At 44.1% G+C, this 22,245-nt stretch overlaps 1 protein-coding gene across 2 annotated transcripts in view; it reads left to right on the forward strand.

Moving 5' to 3' along the window:
* The window catches only part of MSH3 (mutS homolog 3), a 293,593-nt gene that overhangs the window by 171,242 nt on the left and 100,106 nt on the right, over positions 1-22,245 (forward strand). For both annotated transcript variants that reach the window (XM_073581229.1, XM_073581149.1), the window contains exons 16-17: positions 7,526-7,590; positions 17,243-17,359. In XM_073581229.1, coding sequence (XP_073437330.1) covers positions 7,526-7,590; positions 17,243-17,359 — 182 coding nt within the window. The remainder of the gene's footprint in view (positions 1-7,525; positions 7,591-17,242; positions 17,360-22,245) is intronic.

Genomic DNA, 22,245 nt, shown 5'->3' on the forward strand with positions numbered 1-22,245 from the left:
CCTATTTTCAGTAGGCCAGGAGGCATAGGCTATTATCTTTTATGTTGACTTTTGAATTTCTATGTTTTTCTTTGTTTGGTCAAGAAACACAGACTATTGTTCGTATAACCTGGATGTTGACTTTTGAAGTTGCTGTTTACAGCAACTCATTGTCTGCTAGCTTTGAGAGATGGGGACATAGGGTAATTGAATAATCAATATTTGTTAATATGTTGAGTTCACATAGTACCAGGCCAGCTAGTTTGTTGTCCTGCAAAACCGAGGAGGACCAACTAGGCAGACTGATTAAGTACTCAAACTATGCAAGTTAATCTTATCACACCTTCCCCTTGACCTGTGGATGATGGCTTACTATATAAGGAGGATATGCTTCTGTATCAAGAGTGACTTGACAGAACAACAGCCAGGACACCATGACTTCATAATCGAGCACTCTACCAGGACAACATGGCTCCATCAAGAGGGACACAGATTTGGATTTTACAGGATGCCAGCTTAATGGACCACGGCCCTGACTTGAAGAATACAGATTTGCTCCTTTGATTATCACACAACCCATGGATATGTTTGGAGGAGTCAGATTGGGAATATCCTTTCACCTGGCACCATAGATATGTTTGGGGAAAACAGATTGGGACCCTCTGGTCATCTGACTCCATGGAGACATTCAAAGAAGCCAAGCTGAGACCATCCATTCACCTGGCCACATTCCTCAATGGACTGTCAGCTACCCAAGCTTGTCTTTACCTCCTCTCTGTGGGTGCCTGCCAAAGTGGCGTGCCACTGGTGGGGGGTAGTCAGCCCTGGAACTCACAGCTGCTCTAATCCCGGCGAGCCAGCAGAAGGGCGAGACACTGTAATTTTGCACCATCTTTGGTGTTTTGCTGGGACTTTTCTATATGTCATTGTCTGTTTGGTGGTTCAGTAAATTGTTTCACGCTCACCCTGTGTTGACTGAGTAGTATGACGCCCATAGGAAAGGAGAGCGGGTGTTCAGTGGGATGAGCCCTGGTCTTTGTGATCTCGGGCCAGAGGACGAGAGCACCCACTGACCTCCGTGTCTCAATTGAATTATATTTTTACATGACATGTTCAGCCACAAAGTGACAGCCATTGGAAGGTGTGACTTTCATGTAGTTTTGAGTCACTCATCATGCTTCATAAGAAGAGAAGCCATAATTCTTGCATCTACAATAAAAGAAATAAAAAAATAATGAAGCAACATTGAGTAAAACAAATTTTACTGTTTTGACTCTTTAGTTCCTAGGCAGAGCTATGTGTTTTTAGTTGCATTCACTCTTCTGTGATCTGGAATTTTAGATGAACTTGCATTTTCCTCAAACTCTTAATGCTGGCCGTCCAGGGGAATTTACAGAACTAAGGATGGATTTCAGCAAAAATGCAATTGGAGTCATATTATCTATAGTCCTTAAAGAGAACCTGTCATAACTATTTAATCTGTTAAAGTAAAGGTATGGCATAATGGCCTTGATATTCTGATTTAATGGATATATGTACTGAAAAATCCGTAGCTTGGTCCTTTTTTAATTCATTTTAGAAGTTTTGGTGCAATAGCCTCTTTGTGCATCGGAGCTGGACTGTTTGAAGGGTCTTTGGCTCTGTCCCGGCCCCCCTGCATTTGTATGAGCCTCCATTTTTAAATTTCGCACAAGCGCCATCCTGACACATTCATGTCCTGTGGCCTGCAACAAAATGGCGACTGAGGCAGCGCATGGTCAGATAATCCTCTGGCGGTCTCCAGCAAAATTGCACAGGTATCTTCTCATGTGCAGATTGGGATCTTGGCTCAATGACGACTCAAGATCTCAATCTGCACATCTGCCGCCATTTTGCTGGAGAATATAGGGGTATGTGCGCACGTTGCGGATTTGTTGCGGATCCGCAGCGGGATTTTCTGCTCAGAATTGCACCAAATCCGCAAATGATTGCTCAAGCAAGGTTAATCAGTGGGAATCCAGAATTGGTGTGCACATGCTGCGGAAAATTCCGTCCTGATTCGCAGCGTTTTATTTTCTGCACCATGTCAATTCTTTTTGCGGATCTGCAGCGTTTTTCCCCCATTGACTTTCATTTCCTGGCACAGCTGAAGACCATGCCCACATTCTCGCCAAAATGCACAAAAAGTCCAAAGCCCCAAAACTTCTAAGGTGAATTAAGCAAGAACCAAGCTACAGACTTTTTCCCTACAGGTATTCATTAAATCAGTATATCAGGGACATTATGGCCCTACCTTTTCTTTAACGGGTTAAATCGTGATGACAGATTCTCTTTAACGCTGCTTTCACATTTCGTTCCGGCGCTCGTTCAGTGGCTCCGTCTTGGGTTATGTCTGAACCCCTCACAAAACAGGATTTGGGGCGTATGCCATAGACTATAATGGTGCCTGCAGAGCGAACGTGCACTCCATTTTGAAGGCATATACACCTACTAGAGGCGGACACTCAGACGCATTCTAAACTGATGCTCGCGTTCACTCTGCCAGCACAATTATAGTCTGTTGCCCTATCGCTGCATATGTCCGAAACCCATTTTGTTGGGGGTTTGGATGCAAGCCCCGACAGAGCCAATGAACGAGTGTTGGATCGCAATGTGAAAGCATCCTAACAGAAGACCACATTGGATGGTGATTCACTGTGAGCTAATGAAGGCTTCTAGACATAGGAGCTGTCCAGTTGCACAGTGCTGAAATAAAGCAAGCAGGCTTGTAGATAAAGAAATATCAATTTGATTTGAGGCATCTTAGGAACTTTACTGAGACCACCCTAAGATGTGCTCAGCTCTGCTCAAAACTTTCATTGAAGCAAATGAATAGAAAATCACCCCTTTTTTCAAAGTGACAGCATTATTGGGCATTCGTGGGTTGGAAACCGTATTCCTGTAAATAGTGTAGGTCCAAAGATGAAACCTGTATCTATCAGAAATTTGTGGCAAATGCATTGGAAATACCCTTAAAATCATTGTGTAATTAAAAAGTTTCTCAGTTTTCTTATAAACATTCTGTCATTTCTTCCATTTGCAAGATGTCTGCATTCATTCAGTCATGTAATGGTCACACAGATGCATGGCTCGTTACACTGCAATCATGTAATGGTCACACAGATGATGGCTCGTTACACTGCAATCATGTTATGGTCACACAGATGATGGCTCGTTACACTGCCATCATGTAATGGTCACACAGATGCATGGCTCGTTACACTGCAATCATGTAATGGTCACACAGATGATGGCTCGTTACACTGCAATCATGTAATGGTCACACAGATGATGGCTCGTTACACTGCAATCATGTTATGGTCACACAGATGATGGCTCGTTACACTGCCATCATGTAATGGTCAAACAGATGCATGGCTCGTTACACTGCAATCATGTAATGGTCACACAGATGATGGCTCTATACACTGCCATCATGTAATGGTCACACAGATGATGGCTTGTTACACTGCAATCATGTAATGGTCACATAGATGATGGCTCGTTACACTGCAATCATGTAATGGTCACACAGATGCATGGCTCGTTACACTGCAATCATGTAATGGTCACACAGATGCATGGCTCGTTACACTGCCATCATGTAATGGTCACACATATGATGGCTCTTTACACTGCCATCATGTAATGGTCACACAGATGATGGCTCGTTACACTGCAATCATGTAATGGTCACACAGATGCATGGCTCGTTACACTAAAATCATGTAATGGTCACACAGATGCATGGCTCGTTACACTAAAATCATGTAATGGTCACACAGATGCATGGCTCGTTACACAGAATCATGTAATGGTCACACAGATGCATGGCTCGTTACACTGCAATCGTAATGGTCACACAGATGATGGCTCGTTACACTGCAATCATGTAATGGTCACATAGATGCATGGCTCATTGCACTGCAATCATGTAATGATCACACAGATGATGGCTCGTTACATTGCAGTCATGTAGTGGTCACACAGATGAATGGCTCTTTACATTACAATCATGTAATGGTCACACAGACTCATTACTTGTGATGGGCAAACCTGTGGATGTTTGGGTTCGGCCAATCATTTAAAAAAAATTGGTTCGAGTATCAGAACAGTTTCCGAACCTGGACCATTAGATGAATGGGGGGACTGAACATCCATTTGCCATGCTGGCATCTGCATGACAATGTGGCAAACACTGGCTCTGATCAATGGTAATATCATTATAGCTGGTCAGAGATCTGCGGTTCCCAAGCTGTCAGATGAAATTGTTTGAGCCAGCAGCTGTGACCGACGGTAAAGAAGTTATCGCCAGTCACAGGCATCTGCTGATGAGAGGGCACTACTCTCATCAGCGTACGCCTGCTGTCACTTGTATTCATCAGCCTGTGCTATAAATAAAAAGAAAATGACATGTGGTCTCTTCTATTCTTGGTAACTAGCGCAGGCAGAACCGATTGCCCTGGTGCTGTGGCAAGTGGGGCCTCTCCATTAATAACTTCTGAGCTTGGTGTCAGCTGACATAAAACAGCTGACATCAACCCCAAACCCATTACCCCACTTGCCACCGCCCCAGGTCAAGTTGAAAAAGCTGGCCAAAGTGTCAGATTTCTGGAGCAGCTGCGGGCTGCTATTTTTAGGCTGGGGAGGGCCAATATCCATCACCCCTTCCCACTCTCAGAATACTAGCTGTCTGTTTTAGCTTGGCTGGTTGTAAAAAATGGGAAGGAACCCATGCAGTTTGTTTTTTTTTTTTTTTTTTTATTATTCTTCATAACCAGCCATGATAAAGCTGACGGCTGCAGACCGCAGCTGTCGGTTTTGCCTGCGCTGGTTACCAAGAATAGAAGGGACCCCACGTCATTTTTTTTATTTATGTATATATAGTACTCTCATCAGCCTCACCTGCTCTCACTGCTACCAGCGACAGCAGGTGTAGGCTGATGAGAGTAGTGCTCTCTAATCTGCTGACACCTGTAACATAGTTATTAAGGTTGAAGGAAGACTTTAAGTCCATCTAGTTCAACCCATATCCTATCCTAACTTGCCCTAACATGTTGATCCAGAGGAAGGCAAAAAAAACCCATGTGGCAAACAGTAAGCTTCACATTGGGGAAAAAAATTCCTTCCCGACTCCACATACGGCAATCAGACTAGCTCCCTGGATCAACGCAATATTAAGGAAACTAGTGTATATACCCTGTAATATTATACTTTTCAAGAAAGGCATCCAGTCCCTTCTTAAATTTTATTAGGGAATCACTGATTACAACATCATATGGCAGAGAGTTCCATAGTCTCACTGCTCTTACAGTAAAGAATCCGCGTCTGTGAGTATGCTTAAACCTTCTTTCCTCCAGACGTAGATGATGCCCCCTTGTCCCCGTCACAGGTCTAAGAGTAAAAAGATCATTAGAAAGGTCTTTGTATCGTCCATGCATATATTTATACATTGTAATAAGATCTCCCCTAAGCCTTCGATTCTCCAAACTAAATAACCCTAAGTGTAATAACCTGTCTTGGTATTGCAGACCCCCTAGTTCCCTAATAACCTTGGTCGCTCTTCTCTGCACCCACTCCAGTTCAGCTGTCTTTCTTATACAACGGAGACCAGAACAGTACACAGTATTCTAAGTGTGGTCGCACTAGTGACTTGTATAGAGGTTAAATTATGTTCTCCTCATGAGCATCTATGCCTCTTTTAATGCATTCCATTATTTTATTTGCCTTTGCAGCAGCTGCCTGACACTGGCCACTAAATGTGAGTTTGTCGTCCACCCATACACCCAGGTCTTTTTCAGTGACAGTTTTGCCCAGTGTTTTACAATTAAGCACATAATTGTACATCTTGTTCGTTCTACCCAAGTGCATGACCTTACATTTATCCCCATTAAAGCTCATTTGCCATTTATCAGCCCAAGCTTCTAGTTTACATAAATCCTCCTGTAATATAAAATTGTCCTCCTCTGTATTGATTACCCTGCAGAGTTTAATGTCATCTGCAAATATTGAATTTCTACTCTCTATGCCCCCTACAAGGTCATTAATAAATATGTTAAAAAGAAGCGGGCCCAAAACTAAACCCCTGTGGTACCCCACTGCTAACCGTGACCCAGTCCGAGTGTGCTCCATTAATAACCACCCTTTGTTTCCTATCCCTGAGCCAGCTCTTAACCCACCTACACATATTTTCCCGTATCCCCATGGTCCTCATTTTATGTATCTACCTTTTGTATGGCACCATATCAAAAGCTTTTGAAAAGTCCATGTACACCACGTCCACTGCATTCCCTTGGTCCAGTCCTGAACTTACCTCTTCATAAAAGCTTATCAAATTAGTCTGACAGGAGCGGTCCCTTGTAAACCCATGTTGATATTGGGTCATGAGGTTATTCTTCTCCAGATACTCCAGTATAGTATCTCTTAGAAAACCCTGTGACTACTGTGACCTGCAGTAATCATTTTACCGCCTGTTACAACTGCTGGCTCACAATGGCAGCTGGCTCATCTGACAACGTGTGATCCACATCTCTATGACTGGCGGTAACTAACTTACCATCCATCAGAGCTGCCGTTGGTGCTCATGCTGTCATACAGATGACAATGTGGAAAACAGACCATGTTCGGTGTGCCAAATCCAAACAGTAACATGGACATCCTGGAGAAGTGTGTGTTCAGGGTCTGTGCACGGACTGTAGGTGTTCAGTACGTTCCCTCGAACTTTAGTGTTCGGGTTCACCCATCACTACTCGAAACCCTACAGAGGTCTCTTTTGCAGCAAACTGTGCAACAGTATGAGCGTCACTGGATGGATATCAAAACCAGACATCAGCATCCACTGTAAGAATGGAAAGTACTAGAAGAAAATGAAAAATATTCAGAATTGAGAGTCCTCAGTGGTTGATAAAGAAGAAAATGATACATAGAAAAAAGACTCCATAAAGATGTTTACAATGGCGTTATATCTCTGCACAAATGCTGTAATTATTCAGCTCTTATTATGACAAATTGTTTACTATAATAATTCACTTTCTGTAGCTGAGAATAAACACTTGTTTACCTCCTCTGGGTAAAGGTGATTAATGACAAGCTAATTAATAGTGATTTAATGTAATGCAGAAACTTACCTTCTAGAGAGCTATCCCAAAATGTGTCGCTATAACCTCACTGCCATCAGAATAATAAACCTGCTAGCAGTTTCTTTCACAGCTTTTACTCTGAGTACTACTTGACTATCTTTGTACATCCTTTTATGTAATAATGTTACCCTGTATTCTGGTGAGATGCCAAGTGTCATGCCAGGGAAGACAGGAGCTCAGGAAATTCGCGCAGCTCCTATCCACGGCCAGAAACTACTGATGTTGATCGTTGTGTGACGCGATCTGCTCATCTCTACTAGCAGTCCACATTTGATTCATGATCTGCACTTCAGGCACGAGTGATCTAGATGATTTTGTTACTCAATCTATCATCCCATATTAGTAGTGTGCAGTTTCGATTTTCACCTTGATTTTTTTTTCCTTCCCAGTTTTTAATTGAAGTAAAGAATCCTCTGCGTTCCTGTGTACCATCCAACTGGGTTTCCATAAGTAGGTATGCTCCATACTAAAGACCATGAAATGTACTAAGTTCATAAAGTACCGTGTATATATAATAAGAGAAGAGCTGCATATTCCATTCTCACACATGGTGCTGAAGGTTTGAGAACCGTATGTTGAATTTTTTAGTTTACTCTTTTGTCTTTTTCCCTTGTTAATAAGTGACCAGTCATGTGCATCTTTCATTGCTACTTTTATCTGCATGAATTTGTCTCTGTATTCACAACAATAATACATGCAATTGCTGTTCCCTATAAATCTGCCTTTATTGACTACACAACAGAAGTCCTGCGAGCTGGTGATATCAATAAGTCTTTGCTCTCCTTAGTGTCTACATAGTAGTTGATAGCTCGTATTTTCACTTATTGCATGTTTAAGTTCTGTAAAATCATTAGTTTATTATTGGTTTATAGACAAAACATCAAAAACTGGAAAAATATATAATTCTGTATTTTGTCAGACTGTATGTTAGACCTTAATGAGAATACAATGCATACTTGCATTCAGAGTAAATTACACAATAATTTCATTTAATAATGATGTTTACTGATAATGATCATCTTTAACGGGATAATATACAACCCCCCCCCACACTACTGGATATTGCATATCACAATGTAAAATATGCATTTAGATAGGACTTCTCATTTAGATGTCTGAATAGTATTCAGTTGCTGCAGAACCTCTTGTTACATAAAGATTCCTGTCACTTATTGAATATGCCACTGATCCGATAAGTTTCACCATCATTGCCCTCCAGTGAGCTTATAATGAAACCCCAAATATCACTCTTTATTGACAGTTGTAAGCCTTGTTGGTGATCCTTCACTTTTAGGCTATGTGCCCACGTTGCAGAAATGCTGCGGAATTGTCCGCAGCATTTCCGTAACTCCCCGCCGCGGGTAAAACACATGCGGAATTCGCATGCGTTTTCCTGCAAAACACATGTGTTATGCAAGCGTTTTTTGCATGCAGAATTCAAGCGCTTTTCCAAGCGATTTGAAGCATCGCTTGGAAAAGTGATTGACAGGTTGGTCACACTTGTCAAGCATAGTGCTTGACAAGTGTGACCAACTTTTTACTGCTGATGCTGCCTATGCAGTATCAATAGTAAAAGATAGTATGTTAAAAATAGCAGTGGAAAAATCCGCAGCATTGGCACAGCAACTGCGGAATCCCATAGGATTGCATGGGATGCGTTTTAAGCGGAAACACTTAAGAAACACAATGTGGGCACACAGCCTTAGGGTTCTCATTTATTACGATTACTCTTTTTCATGCGTTAGTTTTGTGTCTTATTAAACACTCTTTAGCAACACACAGAACAAATGCATGGGGGAAAAAAAGAACAAAATCACACAAATAGATGACAACCCTAAATGAAAGATTACTAGGAAGCCATAAAAGCCAACATGTGTTAAAAGGGCGCATACACAAAAGCTATAATTCCTCTTGATTCTTCCATAGATAGGAGCCCTCGTATGTTCTCTACAATAGAGAAGCTGCCAGGCACTGCCAGGTAGCGGCTTATCTTGCCTAAAACATAAGGATCGTCAGTCGGAAATCGGACATGCCAGATCTTTATCTCCCCTGATATTTGTCAGGGAAGACTAATTGGACTGTTGGCAGAGTCTGACGATATTTCTGGACTCGGCAGGTGTTATTCTCATGTGTATGGGCTCCTTAAAAGGGTGATCCACTACCAGGACAATTTCTTTAAAAACAACATAGTCCCCATTATAACAAAAAAAAAAACCATATACTTGCCTTCCACACTGCTGCCATTCCTGAACTCGCGTGACATTTTGGTTATATGGCTTCCGTGGCATAAGAAATCAGCTGTCACTGTTTGGCTGCTGCACACTTATTTTTTACGGTGGCTGAGGGTCGTCCAAAGGAAGTGAGAACATTGCAGCCTTAGCAGTGGCCACTAATTGGCTGCAGAGCTCGCTTCTTACAACCGTCAGTGGTTGGTATTGGGGATGTTGTGCTCTCATTTCCTTCAGACGAAACGCGGACCACCAAAGGAGGGAGAGAAGGACAATTGCCTAATAGTGACTTCTGATTGGCTGCAGGGCTCATGGTGTATAACAGTGCGCAGACATTGCTGGAACAATCCAGGTGCATGAAGTGAATATAATGTTGTTTTTATTTTATATGGGTGACTGCTTTATTTAAAAAGGGGTTGCCCTTTTTAAACAAATCCCCTACTTCATGCCTTCTGTCTTCTTCCACAGTCCCCACACCCGCTGATTATACAGTCAGGTTCTGAATATTTGGACAGTGAAACAAGTTTTGTCATTTCAGCTGTTTACCAAAACATATTAAAGATACAGTTATGTAATCAATACGGGCTTATAGGGCAGACTCCCAGCTGTAATTTGAGGGTATTCGCATTCACATTGGAGTAAGGAGTTAGGAATTACAGTTCTTTAATATGTTGCTGCTTCGTTTTCAAGGGACCAAAAATAATTGGCTAATTATCGCAAAAGCTCTTTAATGGGCTGTATGGGATATGACCTCGTTAATCCATCATCAATTAAACAGGTAAGAAGTTTGGAGCTACAGTAATTTGAGGTGTGGCATTTGCATTTGGAAGATGTTTGTTATGATCATGGATGCAGCGTGGCTTACCCAGCCAATGCTCGCAGGTCGTCGGACCATAACGACGACAGGGTATGCGTCCTAGGTGATTGTGGAATGTGGACACGCAGGACCACAGGGCGGACCCGGGCCTACCCAGACTAAAGAAGGGTAGCGACCGGGGTCTGTGGCAGCTGAGCTTGTGGACAAGATGCCCATATGCAGGACTAAAAGACACCGCACAACTTCAGGTATGAAGAAACATAAAGTTTACTTAAATAAAGCAAATGACATCAAAACACTAGGTTCCGGATTATGCACATCACAAAGGAAACACATCTCTGGTTGCAGGCGAAGCAAGAGGTCATCACGGGTTGACGCAGTCCAGGGTCATCTGGCACGGGCATACTAGAACAGCCTCTCTCTCAGGCCTCAGACGTAGCACCTGCTCAGCAGGGGAATATCGGACACCGACCTCGGTCTAGCTTCAGACGATGGCAAGAGGTCCTCCTAGGAGGACCTCTCTCTTGGCCCACAGGAGAGGCACAGGCACAGCAGGAGAACATCAGACACCGAGCTCAGGCAGACTTCAAATGATGGCTAGGGTCATCACGGGTTGATGCAGTTCAGGGTTATCTGGCACGGGCATACTAGGATGGCTTCTATCTCAGGCCTCAGGCATAGCACATGAATAATAAACAAAAATTGGCACTCAACTTCTAGAATATTTTTTTGAATTTTTTAATGCAGCCGGAAAATAATAGACGTTTCGGCCTCACTGCTTATAATTTCAAACAAACTTTATTGAAATTTTAAATTTAAGCGGGAGATGGGAAGAAATGGGGATAAGAGAGATGAAGGAAAAGGGGAGGGAAAATGGGTGGGAGGGGAGGAAAGAAAAGGGAAAGAAAAGGAGTGAGAAGACACTTGTGATATACAAAAACAAGTAATCACGTTTAAATTAAAGTACCACATAAACGCATACCAACGTAAACAAAACTTCTAAACTTACTAATCTCCAAAAATCCAAACAATAGTTCCAATTGCGATGTATTATGGAAATTATAATTGACAATGAGAATATATCAATGAAAATTACAGCAAAAACAAATAAAATGAAGTATATACAGGATTGGGCAATCTAGAATGACAAGGTAATATCTAGACATAAGGTCATGTCAGAATTGAACAGTCAAATACGCTTCATGTATGGTGTGGGGCCCTACTTGAGCACCTTCTGAAGTTGTGCATACGCTGTTTTTCCTTCAGGCATAGCACAGGCACAGCAGGAGAACATCAGACACCGACCCCAGACAGCCTTCAGACAATGAATGGCAGGAGCCATCACGGGTAAGACCCCAGAACATAAACAAGACACAGATAGCACAGGTCCAGGAACATTGGCACTACAGCATCGGGCATCAGGTCAGGTCCAGAGCTCACTGGCGGGACCGTCACCAGGGAACAGAGCTGGAGACTCCTGGAAACAACAGAGGAGGAACCCATCCAGGAACACGAGCGGGATGACTCAAGAGCACAATTTGGACCACCAGGACTACGGACTGGACATCTGGACACGGACTGGACATCTGGACACGGACTGGACATCTGGACACGGACTGGACATCTGGACACGGACTGGACATCTGGACACGGACTGGACATCTGGACACTTATGGGACATTAGGATTCAGGCAGGACGCAGGTAGGACATCTAGACTCGAGCCGGACATCAGAGCACCAGCCGGACATCTGGACATCAGGTCTCAGGCAGGACATCAGGGCACCAGGCAGACATCAGGTTTCAGGCAGGGCATCAGGGCTCCAGGCAGACATCAGATCTCAGGCAGGACATCCGGACTCAGATAGAACATCAGAACACTGGCATCGGACTCCGGACATCTGGCAGCGATCGACAGGCTGCAGACATCACGTTCCGGACATGAGGCCGCAGTCAAGAGGCTCTGGACATCTGGCAGCGATCGGCAGGCTTCGGGCATCAGGCAGTGAAGGATAGGATCTGGACATCTGGCGGAGGACGTCAGGCACCAGACATCAGGCCATGGTCATCAGGCTCCTGACAAGAGGCTACAGTCGTCAGGCTCCGGACATCTGGCAGCGACCTGAAAAGGAACTCAAGCGGTCTAATGCAAGCACAGCTGGACTGGAGCCGGCCGGGGATTGCACTGAATAAGAAGCTGAGCACAGAGTAGCAGAAACTCAGCAGACACACCAGACTCCTCCTTCCATGATGAACCCAGGTTAGATCACAGAAAGTCAGCAAAGAGTCACAGTCACTGGGTACAGGGTTCAAGACACAGAAGGACTTCAGGAACATATCACAGCAGGAATCAGGACTAGGACTTTGGTACCAACACATAAACAGGACAAGTCCAGGAGCTCAGACATCAGCTGTCCCAAAGCTGATAACAGATTGAACAGAAACGGATCTGGGTACTCTGCCCCCAGAGCAGGCGGAAAGCAGGCATTAGCTCACCTAGGACTGCAGGCATGTGCTGAACACCAAACACACATAGCAAGACTCAGAAACGTAATGTGAAGCTCTGGCAATGCCCCACAGGGCAGGGAACTTTATATAGGAGCTGACTCAGCGATAGGATGGGAGCAGCAATTCAAGCACACACCCATTCCTCATAAAAGCAGGGGAGGTGTGGCCTCACGCACCCTAAGCACAGCCAGAAACAAATCAGCATAGCAAAGGATACCTGGCAGCAACTGCAAGCCTAGACACATGTGGTGAGTCATGCACAACTGCAGAGGACCTAGCAACCCGCAGGTAGCTTCCACAGCGGCAGCCATTTGGGGGAAAATGGGGGATATACCTTACCAGCCGCAGTGGAGCAGGGTCCCAGGGTCGCTGTTGGAGGAGGCAAGAGTGGAGCGTTTCTGCAGGCTGGGATGAGGGGGTGTTCCAATGTTCGCCGCTGCTGGTGAAAATGGCTGCGGTGCTCTGTGGTGTGAGAGGGGGCTCTGCTGGCATTTTGTGAAAGCCCGGAGCTCCCCGCATATCCATTACTGCGATGCGGTGGCCTCTTGGAAAATGGGTGGCGCATGCTCAGATTGAGATCTCAGCAACAAGATCTCATCATCTCGGTACTCGAGATCTTTTTTGCCGAGATTTCAATCTGTGCATGCCGGGAGGCCACCACATCGCTTTAATGGATGTGCGGGGGGGGGGGAGAGATAATGGGTTTTCACAAAATGCCGGTGGAGCCCCCTTGCACCACAGAGCACCGCAGCCATTTTCACCTGCAGCGGAACACCCCCTCATCCCAGCCTACAGCAACGCACCACTCTTGCCTCCTCCAGCAGTGACCCTGGGACCCTGCTTCACCGCAGCCACCACGACCGGTAAGCTATAAGATGCATGGATTATAACAGGCAATACCATTTTATTAAAAAAAAAAAAAGTTTTTTTTCCTATTTTTCTCCTCAAAATTTGTGGTGCGTCTTATAATGCGCAAAATACGATACATCTTATTTGTTTCATATCAAATTAAAAATAGTGGCCTGCAGAGCTGAAATCACGAAGATTTGATCACTGTCCAAATATGTCTGGACCTAACTGTTGTATGTCTCACTGTGTGACCGCAGATAACGGTTACATGGCACAGCTGAGTAGCTCCTATGCAACTGTGCTTGCGTCTACGATCAGTGTTTTCTGACAGAAGAACATGTTGAGGGTATATGTAGTAACTACATATCACATGAAAGTGAGAAACCCATCTATCTGAACAGAAAATTTAAAGCAGATGCGTCTAATATCCGGCTTCCTCATTACAGTAGGATTGCTGCTGTGAGATTCCCATCTTGGGCATTAGTGGCGCGTACCTTTAGATATTAGGTCCTCTTTTTGTTGGCATTTATGGGAGTTACACAAAATGCATACATTTCAGTGGAAAAGATGATGCCTGCTTTGAATTGTTGAACAAAGATTACTCGACCTCTGATTTCCAATAGGGTGTTCTAGATGGCCAGGATGGAATTATCGCTTTAAAGAGCGTCTGTTCGCTCCGAAATTTGTATCAAAGTAAGCAGAGATCCTTGTAAGCGACCAAGAGAAACTAACCATTTTATATCTTTTGGTTTAAAACTCTTCTGAATATTCTTTATGTTCAAATGCAAATAAAGTGCACTGAGCATTGTGGACGGGGCAATGCAGTCCGGAGCATTCTTCCTCCTGCAGTTTTGACAGCTGGGTCAATGCGGTGAGTTAATGTAGTGTAGACAGAACTGACCAGAGAAACTGTGGGAGAAAGGGAGCCCTGGACTGCTTGTCCCCGCCCTCAGTGCTCCGAGCACATGATTTGCATTTGAACAAAGAATGTTTCTGCTAAAACTATCCAGGTGATTCTTAAGCTAAAACGATGTGGCTCCCCTTAGTGCAAGCTTCCTACAGGGCCTGTACTGACTTTAATTCTGATTTTGAAAATAACTGATTGCATTTTAAATTGTCCTACCAATGATGCATCTGGCTTTGTTCTCCTCTTGCAATTTAATGCTATGTGCACATCTTTAAAGTTTTTGGAGCATGCTTCCTCCAAAACATGCCTGAAAAATGACTTTAAGGCTATGTGCACACGTTACCAGCGGATTTGGCACTGCAGATCCGCAGCAGATTCTGCTGCGTTGTACAGTACCTTTAAAGTCAATGGAAAACGAAAAACGCAGTGCACATGCTGCGGATTTTTCTGCACAGATTAAAATCCGCAGCATGTCAATTCTTTGTGCGGAATCCGCAGCAGTTTGACACCTGCTCCATTATAGAAATCCGCAGGTGTCAAAACGCAGGGGAGATCCACAGGCTAATCCGCACTAAATCTGCAGGTAAAACGCAGGTCATTTGACGTGCGGATTTAGCCAAATCCGCGCGGAAAAATCCGCAGCAGAATCCGCAACATGTACACACACCCTAAAGCCTCTTCCTAAGCTTTTTTTTTTTTTTTTTTTTTTCTCTTTCGGATTTTGAAAAACAATTGGTGGGAGAAAGTGCAGGAATCTGCTTTTTTTTTTTTTTTGAAAAAACTCTTTGGGCCTGATTCATGAATGCTTTTACCCAGAATTCTGTTTTAAAAAGGCTTTTAGGCTATGTGCGCACATTGAGTATTTTCTTGCAATTACTGATCATGTGCTCAGCACTTCAGGATTCTGATTGAATTAGCTAGCATAAGGATTCCATAGCGTTTTTGGCCCATTTCTGCACAGAAAATCCCAGTGAAAATGCACCAAAAACACACCATGTGCACATAGCGTTAGTGTTCGCAAAATTTTGGCACAACTCAAGGCTGCACTAAAGTTTTGGAACTTTTGGCTTTATTTTCGCCCAGCTCCGTCAGAGCTGGGGAGGAATTAGGGAATGACGACCACCACCAAATTCATGCATTCGCTACACCACTCATTTGTGGTGAGGCATACATGTAGTCACATTGCCACTTGTCAGAGGCTCTTTACTCACTAAGAATCGTTCGTCGCTTAATGAATCAAGAGTAGGGATGAGCGTACCCGTTGAAGTTGGGGTTCTGGTTCGATACCAGAACTGTAAACTGAACCTCATTGAATTCAATGGAGACATGAACTTTGGAGCTGGAAAACCTCTCTCTCCCTTTTCAGGAGAAGTCCGTGTTCGGAATTCAGGTTAGGTACGAACACCGAACTTTACAGTTGGGGTTCATTCAACTCAATCAAAAACCTTGCACTCCATCCCACCCCTCCAGCAATACTGCCTTGAAGATCAGCGGCCTTGATGAATGGCAGCCTTTGTGTACATAGCATATACGTGATGTAACATTGCAGGAGAGAGCAATTATACCGCTTCCAAAGATACCTGACCGCCACTTATCCTGCTGAATTCCACTATGTCACTTTTAAACTTTTGGATGAAAATGCGGTCACCTGAGAAGCTAGATTGGATCTTTCAGAACACATTCTTTTTAGGACACCCACCAAAAAAATAAGCTTATAGCAGAAATCCACCAAAACCAGTTCATTTAAAGGGGTTTTCCCATGAGCAAAGTTCATTTTAATCAGTAGATCTTGGAATAATAATAATTTCCACAATTAGATGTGTTTAAAAAAATGTTCTTGTGCTTAGATAATCTTATACATGTGCCCCTGTGGTGTACTGTGTAATGGCCGTGTCTGACCGTACAGGGACATGGTCTGATCATACCACAGCGCCTGGGCAGGGGTGGACGCAAAAGCATATACAGACATCACAGCTAATTCTCTCTTCGAGGTAAAACATTGCTTAAAAACAGGCAGTAAAATATTTTACCTCACAGAAAGAATCAGCTGTGATCCCCATCCTGTAATGTCTGTATACTCCTTTCCTCCTTCCCCTACCCAGGACTGTGGTATGATCAAACCATGTCCCTGTACGGTCAGGCACGGCCATTACACAGCAGGGGCACATGTATAACATTATCTCAGCACAGGAACGTTTTTTTTAAACACATCCAGTTGAGGAAATTATCATTATTCCAAGAGCCATTGATTAAAATAAACTTTAAAATTAACTTTTTGTTTGTGGGAATAACCCTTTAATCTAACTGTGCCTTTACTCCAGGAAAATTTTGAAAAACATATTCGTCACCATACGTTTTCTGTAAGCCAGAGCCGTCAGTGGTACTTGTTATCTCCAAAGGCCGCGAACATAAGAACCTTACTGACATGTTTTTATGGGAATGAATATAATATTGAGAGGACAAAGCCCGATTTGCCGTAAATCAGGTATTTTTACTGTACTTAGATCAGGAAATGCCCTTATATGCACAACCATGTAATATAAAGCTCTGTAAATGGCGCTCTCTGTGCTCTTCACCATAGTAACCCGCTGCTCTATTTATAAGAAAGGAAATGCGAAGCAACGGAAACGAAGTTCACCGTAATTGTCAATCCACCTATTCTAAAGCTTGGTGAAAATAGAAAAAAATTAAAAAGCGCCCGAGACTAATTGTCCCTTGTGATTACATAACTGATTGCTTGGTAACCTTGATTTCTTATTCTGATTTTAGTATATTTTTTTTTCCCTCCCTCTCTTCTAGCACAAAAGCTGTCAGTCGCTTCCACTCTCCTTTTATCGTCGAAAATTACAGACATCTGAATCAGCTGCGGGAGCAGCTAGTCCTTGACTGCAGTGCTGAATGGCTGCGGTTTCTTGAGTGAGTTTCTAAAACAATAATTAAAGATTTTATATAGGGTTTTATTTGCTTTTATTCAATATACACCGTTGGCCCAACATATGAACATGACGGGGAACTCTTCTTTGGACTGAGGTGACCTATCGTCAATGATATGATCGGCGCTTTCATACACAGTCTCCTTACTCTTATTAATGATCAGTTCTGTATATGGCAACGCTGGTTTCTGTGCTGCGTATAGGAATGTGTAGAAAAATGCAAATACGCTTTTGGTGGTACATCATGAAAAAGTGGACCTGGACAGAACAATTACATATTGCACATTGATCTACTGCAGCAAAGCAGCATTTTCATAACTGAATATGAAGGTTCTGAGTTAACATTTTGATCAAAGTGTTTAAGCCCACTGATATGTCACGGTGACGTCTCTAGTGGATTTGAGCAGATGGCCCAGGAGGTCCCTTCCAACTCTACGATTCTATGATCTCTACTCTATTAAATGCAGCACTGCTAGCATTGCTGCCACTACAATGTTACCTGTACAGGGAATAATGACCCAAGTGCCCCACAGTAATATGGCTGCTTGACAACAGCTCACTTGTATTCTGCCTTAAATATGTATGTTCTGCTTGGTCATGAGAAATAGCCCATCCACAGTCTATTGACAGCATTTGTCAACCTAGAAAATAATGTAGTCCCTACTCTGTGAGGCGTAGCACTGCTGCTGTAAAACTGTATTTATAGGGAGAGCCACCCATGTGCCTAATAGCAGCCATGATGTCAGGGAAAGACCTCATGGCTCTGGGCCACATTTCCCCAAAGATACAGAAACAATGGCCACCATAGAGCATCAGCAACCAGGCCCCAATTCATGAAAGCTTTGAAAAGTTGCAAAATGTTGCGACAGATGCCGTTTTCTTCACTTTTTTTGCCTAGATCCATAAAAGTGAACACAGGCCTGACCACTTCTGCTCATCAATTTCATGAAGAGCAGTGGTATTCCTTATGCCACTAATTCAATAATTACAGAGTTCTTTTTTTTTTAATTAAAGTAATTTTTATTGAAATTTTTAATGCAAAAAGGAAAAACAAAGAAGAAAACAACCCGCAATAGAGGTACATACACCTCTAACCCCACTCCCCCCTTCCCCCCAGTTTACAACCCCAATACAAACAATATTTGTGATAAAATGGTATAGCTGATTACATATAGTGCCGCTCCCAAAATTGTTACAATAGTACAAAGGAAGATAACAGCAACAACAGGTCAATATAAGTCTCAGTTAAAGAGCTAAATATCTGAAGTCTCCTTATTGTAAGCCAAATCAAATTATAATGTAATAATCTCTGTCAGAGTCTAATCTTGTTCCACCTTTATATCGTCGTATCAGGATAGACCCAACCTGAACCTGGTCAGCTCTCTCGACGCAAGACCAGAATGATCAATCTAACGTGCCCATATTTTTTCAAATTTGGAAATAGAATCTCTCTTGCGATATATACCTCTTTCCAAATTAACTAACCAGTTAATTTTTATTATATATTCTGCAATTGAGGGGGTTTACAGAGTTCTTACCACAATACTGGTGCATAAGAAATGTGGTGCCAATGTTAAAAAGGGGGCAAAATCTGAACCTGGAAATTATAGGCCTGTCATTTCAATTTATACTTTTGGGTAAGATCCTTTAGGAGTATCTCAATAAGAATAATCTCATGTCGTGTCATCAACATGGCTTTTTGTGACGTCCGATCAAACTAATCTGATCAGTCTACCCGAGGAGTTAATTTCAGACTGGACCAGGGTAATGCTACAGAAGTTGTCTAGCTGAACTTTTCAAATGCATTTGATGCTGTGCTACACAAAAGGTGGGTACATAAAATGAGAGTAATGGGACTAGGGGAAAAAATGTGTAACTGGATTAACAACTGGCTCAGTGGTGGGAAACACAGGGTGGTTATTAACAGAACACACTCGAATTGGCTCACAGTTAACAGCGGGGTACCACAGGGGTCAGTATTGCACCCTCTTTTTAACATATTTATTAATGACCTTATAGAAAGCATACAGAGTAGAATTTCAATATTTGCAGATGATGATAAACTCTGCATAGCAATCAACACAGAGGAGGATAATTTAATATTACAGAAGGATCTATGTAATCTTTTCTCAACACATTTTGCTACCCTGATTACTATATGCAACAAAATTTTGATTGCTCTGTGATCACGACCCAATAACTTAGCAATTTCAAGAGTGCTTTGTCACCCTATAAGACTTTTCACAATGTTTGACGTTTTAGAGTTAGTTAAATTGCTTTTTTTGGCCATTTTGCCTGAGGAAACCAAGATGCCTTAAAATTCTGCACAACTTGATAAAAGGCATTGTATCATTAGGCCACACATCCCACATTACACAATTACATATCACCTCATCTGCATTATCCAATAAGTATTCAAGTTTAAACAGCTTGAGTTGGAAAATCTGCATAAAAATGATATAGTCAAAATACTCGCTAAGGCTAGGTTCACATTAGCGTTTGAGTCCGCAGCGTATCATCTGCATGCACAAACCCATGTTTACGCAGCGTTACTCTGTCGCCTCATTGGGGGACACAAGACCTTGGGTGTTATGCTTTCTGTCCACTAGGAGGCGACACTATGCTTAATCTGAAAAAGATTTAGCTCTGGCTCCTCCTCCACAGTATACACCCCTGGGCGGCATCCGCCTTACCTCAGTTTTTGCTTAGTGTCGCAAGGAGGCACACCATAAGAAGATTCTTCTTGACACAAATGAAGAAAAGAGGGTCTCTCTGAGACTCCCGGCATGGCTCCCTCCTCGGTCCTCTTTTTAGCGGTACCCGGTTGAGGTAGAGATGGCTCTTCCCCATGTCGCTCCCTCCCCAGCCCTTCAGGTGCATGGTTTGAGGTCGAGAACCCCCCTCCTTCCCCAGGCCCTGGGCCTTTTGGGTTGAGGTTGAGGTGAGGAAGAATTCCTCCTGATGGCGGTGAAGCGCCCTCCCTAACCCCCTCTAGGGATGTTAGGTTGAGACGCCACAGGTAGGAGCTGCGTTCGCAGTGCTAACTTTATTGTAGCCCCAGCACTGCTGTGGTCTGCTATGGGGCCGGGGGCTGCCATATTTGGGCCACAGTATGCAGGGATTCCTGTCCCTGCGGCAGCGGCAGCCCTCTAAAGGGGTCAAAAAGACCCTTCACAGGGCTGCGCTGCGTATATAGGGGCGTCTGGGTGATATGGCACTCATCCGGGGGGGGTTTTGGTTCGTTTTCCGCCCCCCTCCGGACTACCGCGCCGCTCTGGAGCCCTTCCCGGGCAGGATTGTGTACTTTAGACCGCGGCTTCGGCTTAGGCCGAAGCCGCCGCCCTTGTTACCGCCCCCCGGCCTGCCCCCCTGGATGATGATAATGACGCTGCGCAGCGTCATACAGGGGGCGGATCGAGCCAGGAAGGCGCGGTTTTGCCTGGCTGCACGCCCTTTTTCTGCTCTCCGCCCCTCCTCCTTCCCACCTCTTTACCTCAGGGAAGACAGCAGCGCTGCTATATTACTCAAGAACGCTGCACAGTCTCCAGGGGGCGCAGAACCGAAGTTTTTCTGCTGGCGCCGGATCTAGGAGCACACCGGTGGGGTAAGGCACAGCAGGATATTATCCTGCTGTGGACGCAGACTCCCTATATAGGTTCCCTATAGCGCTCCTCTGCATAGCCACCCCTGTAAGGTTTTTTGGTCAGAATAACCTGCCGGCACTCAGTGCACTATGTCGGTCTCCAGGTCCGAAAGAAAAAAAAAAATAAAGACAGGTTTATCTGCTGTTACGCAGTCTGTTCAGCCTGCAAAGCCAATCTTCCCAGTGGCAACATGCACCGTACTGCTAGAGTTGTTCCCAAAATGCTGGGTCAGTGCCCCAAGAGGCTCCTGTCACTGTTTCAACTCCACTGACATGCCGGTATGGGCCGCATCTATGTCACAGTCCATAGATACGCTGACTTCCACATTGCTTCAGGCTATGCAGGGTCATATCCCAGCTATAAGCGGACAGGCAGTCCCTGGCAGTGCTAGTAGTGAACGGCCCCATAGGTCACGTTCAGCTACGTCCTCCCATGGCTCACGGTCGTCCCGCTCTAGGCAGAGACACCGTAATTCTAGGTCTCCTAGACCGTCTCGTTCCAGAGACGGGCGCAGCAGATCTCCAAAGAGATCTTCGGGCATGGAAAAGCGGCGGTCCAGATCACCCTCCAGGCAACGCCTCAGCGATGCGCAGGATTCAGAGGGCATCTGTGACTCCGAATCAGAAAAGGAAACATAGGAGTCTCAGGCTTCTTGTCCTCCTAGCAATACAGCGCTAGTTGAGGACATTATCACTTCTATTCATCGGGTGCTGGTTTTATCCAATGCTCCCCAAGAACCCCCAAAACATAAGATCTGTTTTGAGGGGTCCCTGAAGTCCCTAAAGTTTTTTTCTGATCACCCAAGCTTTCAGGACATCCTTGATAAGCATTTTTCGCAGCCTGCCAAAAAATTTGCCAACCGTAAATAAAACCGTAAAAAAGGGCTAGATACTCTTTTTTTCTCAAAAAGACCAAGAAGTGGACAGATCCACCGGAAATCGATCCCCCTATCTCTAAGCTTGCAGCACAGTCTCTCCTCTCACTGCCAGATGGCTCAACCCTGAAGGATACAGCAGATCGGCAGGTTGAGCGCATGGCTCGTTCAATTTTTGAGGCTGCAGGAGCCTCCCTGGCTCCCGTGTTCACCTCAACGTGGGCAGCCACGGCCATTCTGGAATGGGCCAAAAGATTGCAGGAGAGCCTCCAAAAGTCTGCTCCTCAGATGTTCGATCAACTAGTTCACATAGCGGTGGTGGCAGATTACATACGCCTTGCAGCTTTGGAT

The sequence above is a fragment of the Dendrobates tinctorius genome, unplaced genomic scaffold (genome assembly GCF_039654945.1).
Source record: "Dendrobates tinctorius isolate UK_male_01 unplaced genomic scaffold, ASM3965494v1 ptg000003l, whole genome shotgun sequence".
Taxonomy (NCBI): domain Eukaryota; kingdom Metazoa; phylum Chordata; class Amphibia; order Anura; family Dendrobatidae; genus Dendrobates; species Dendrobates tinctorius.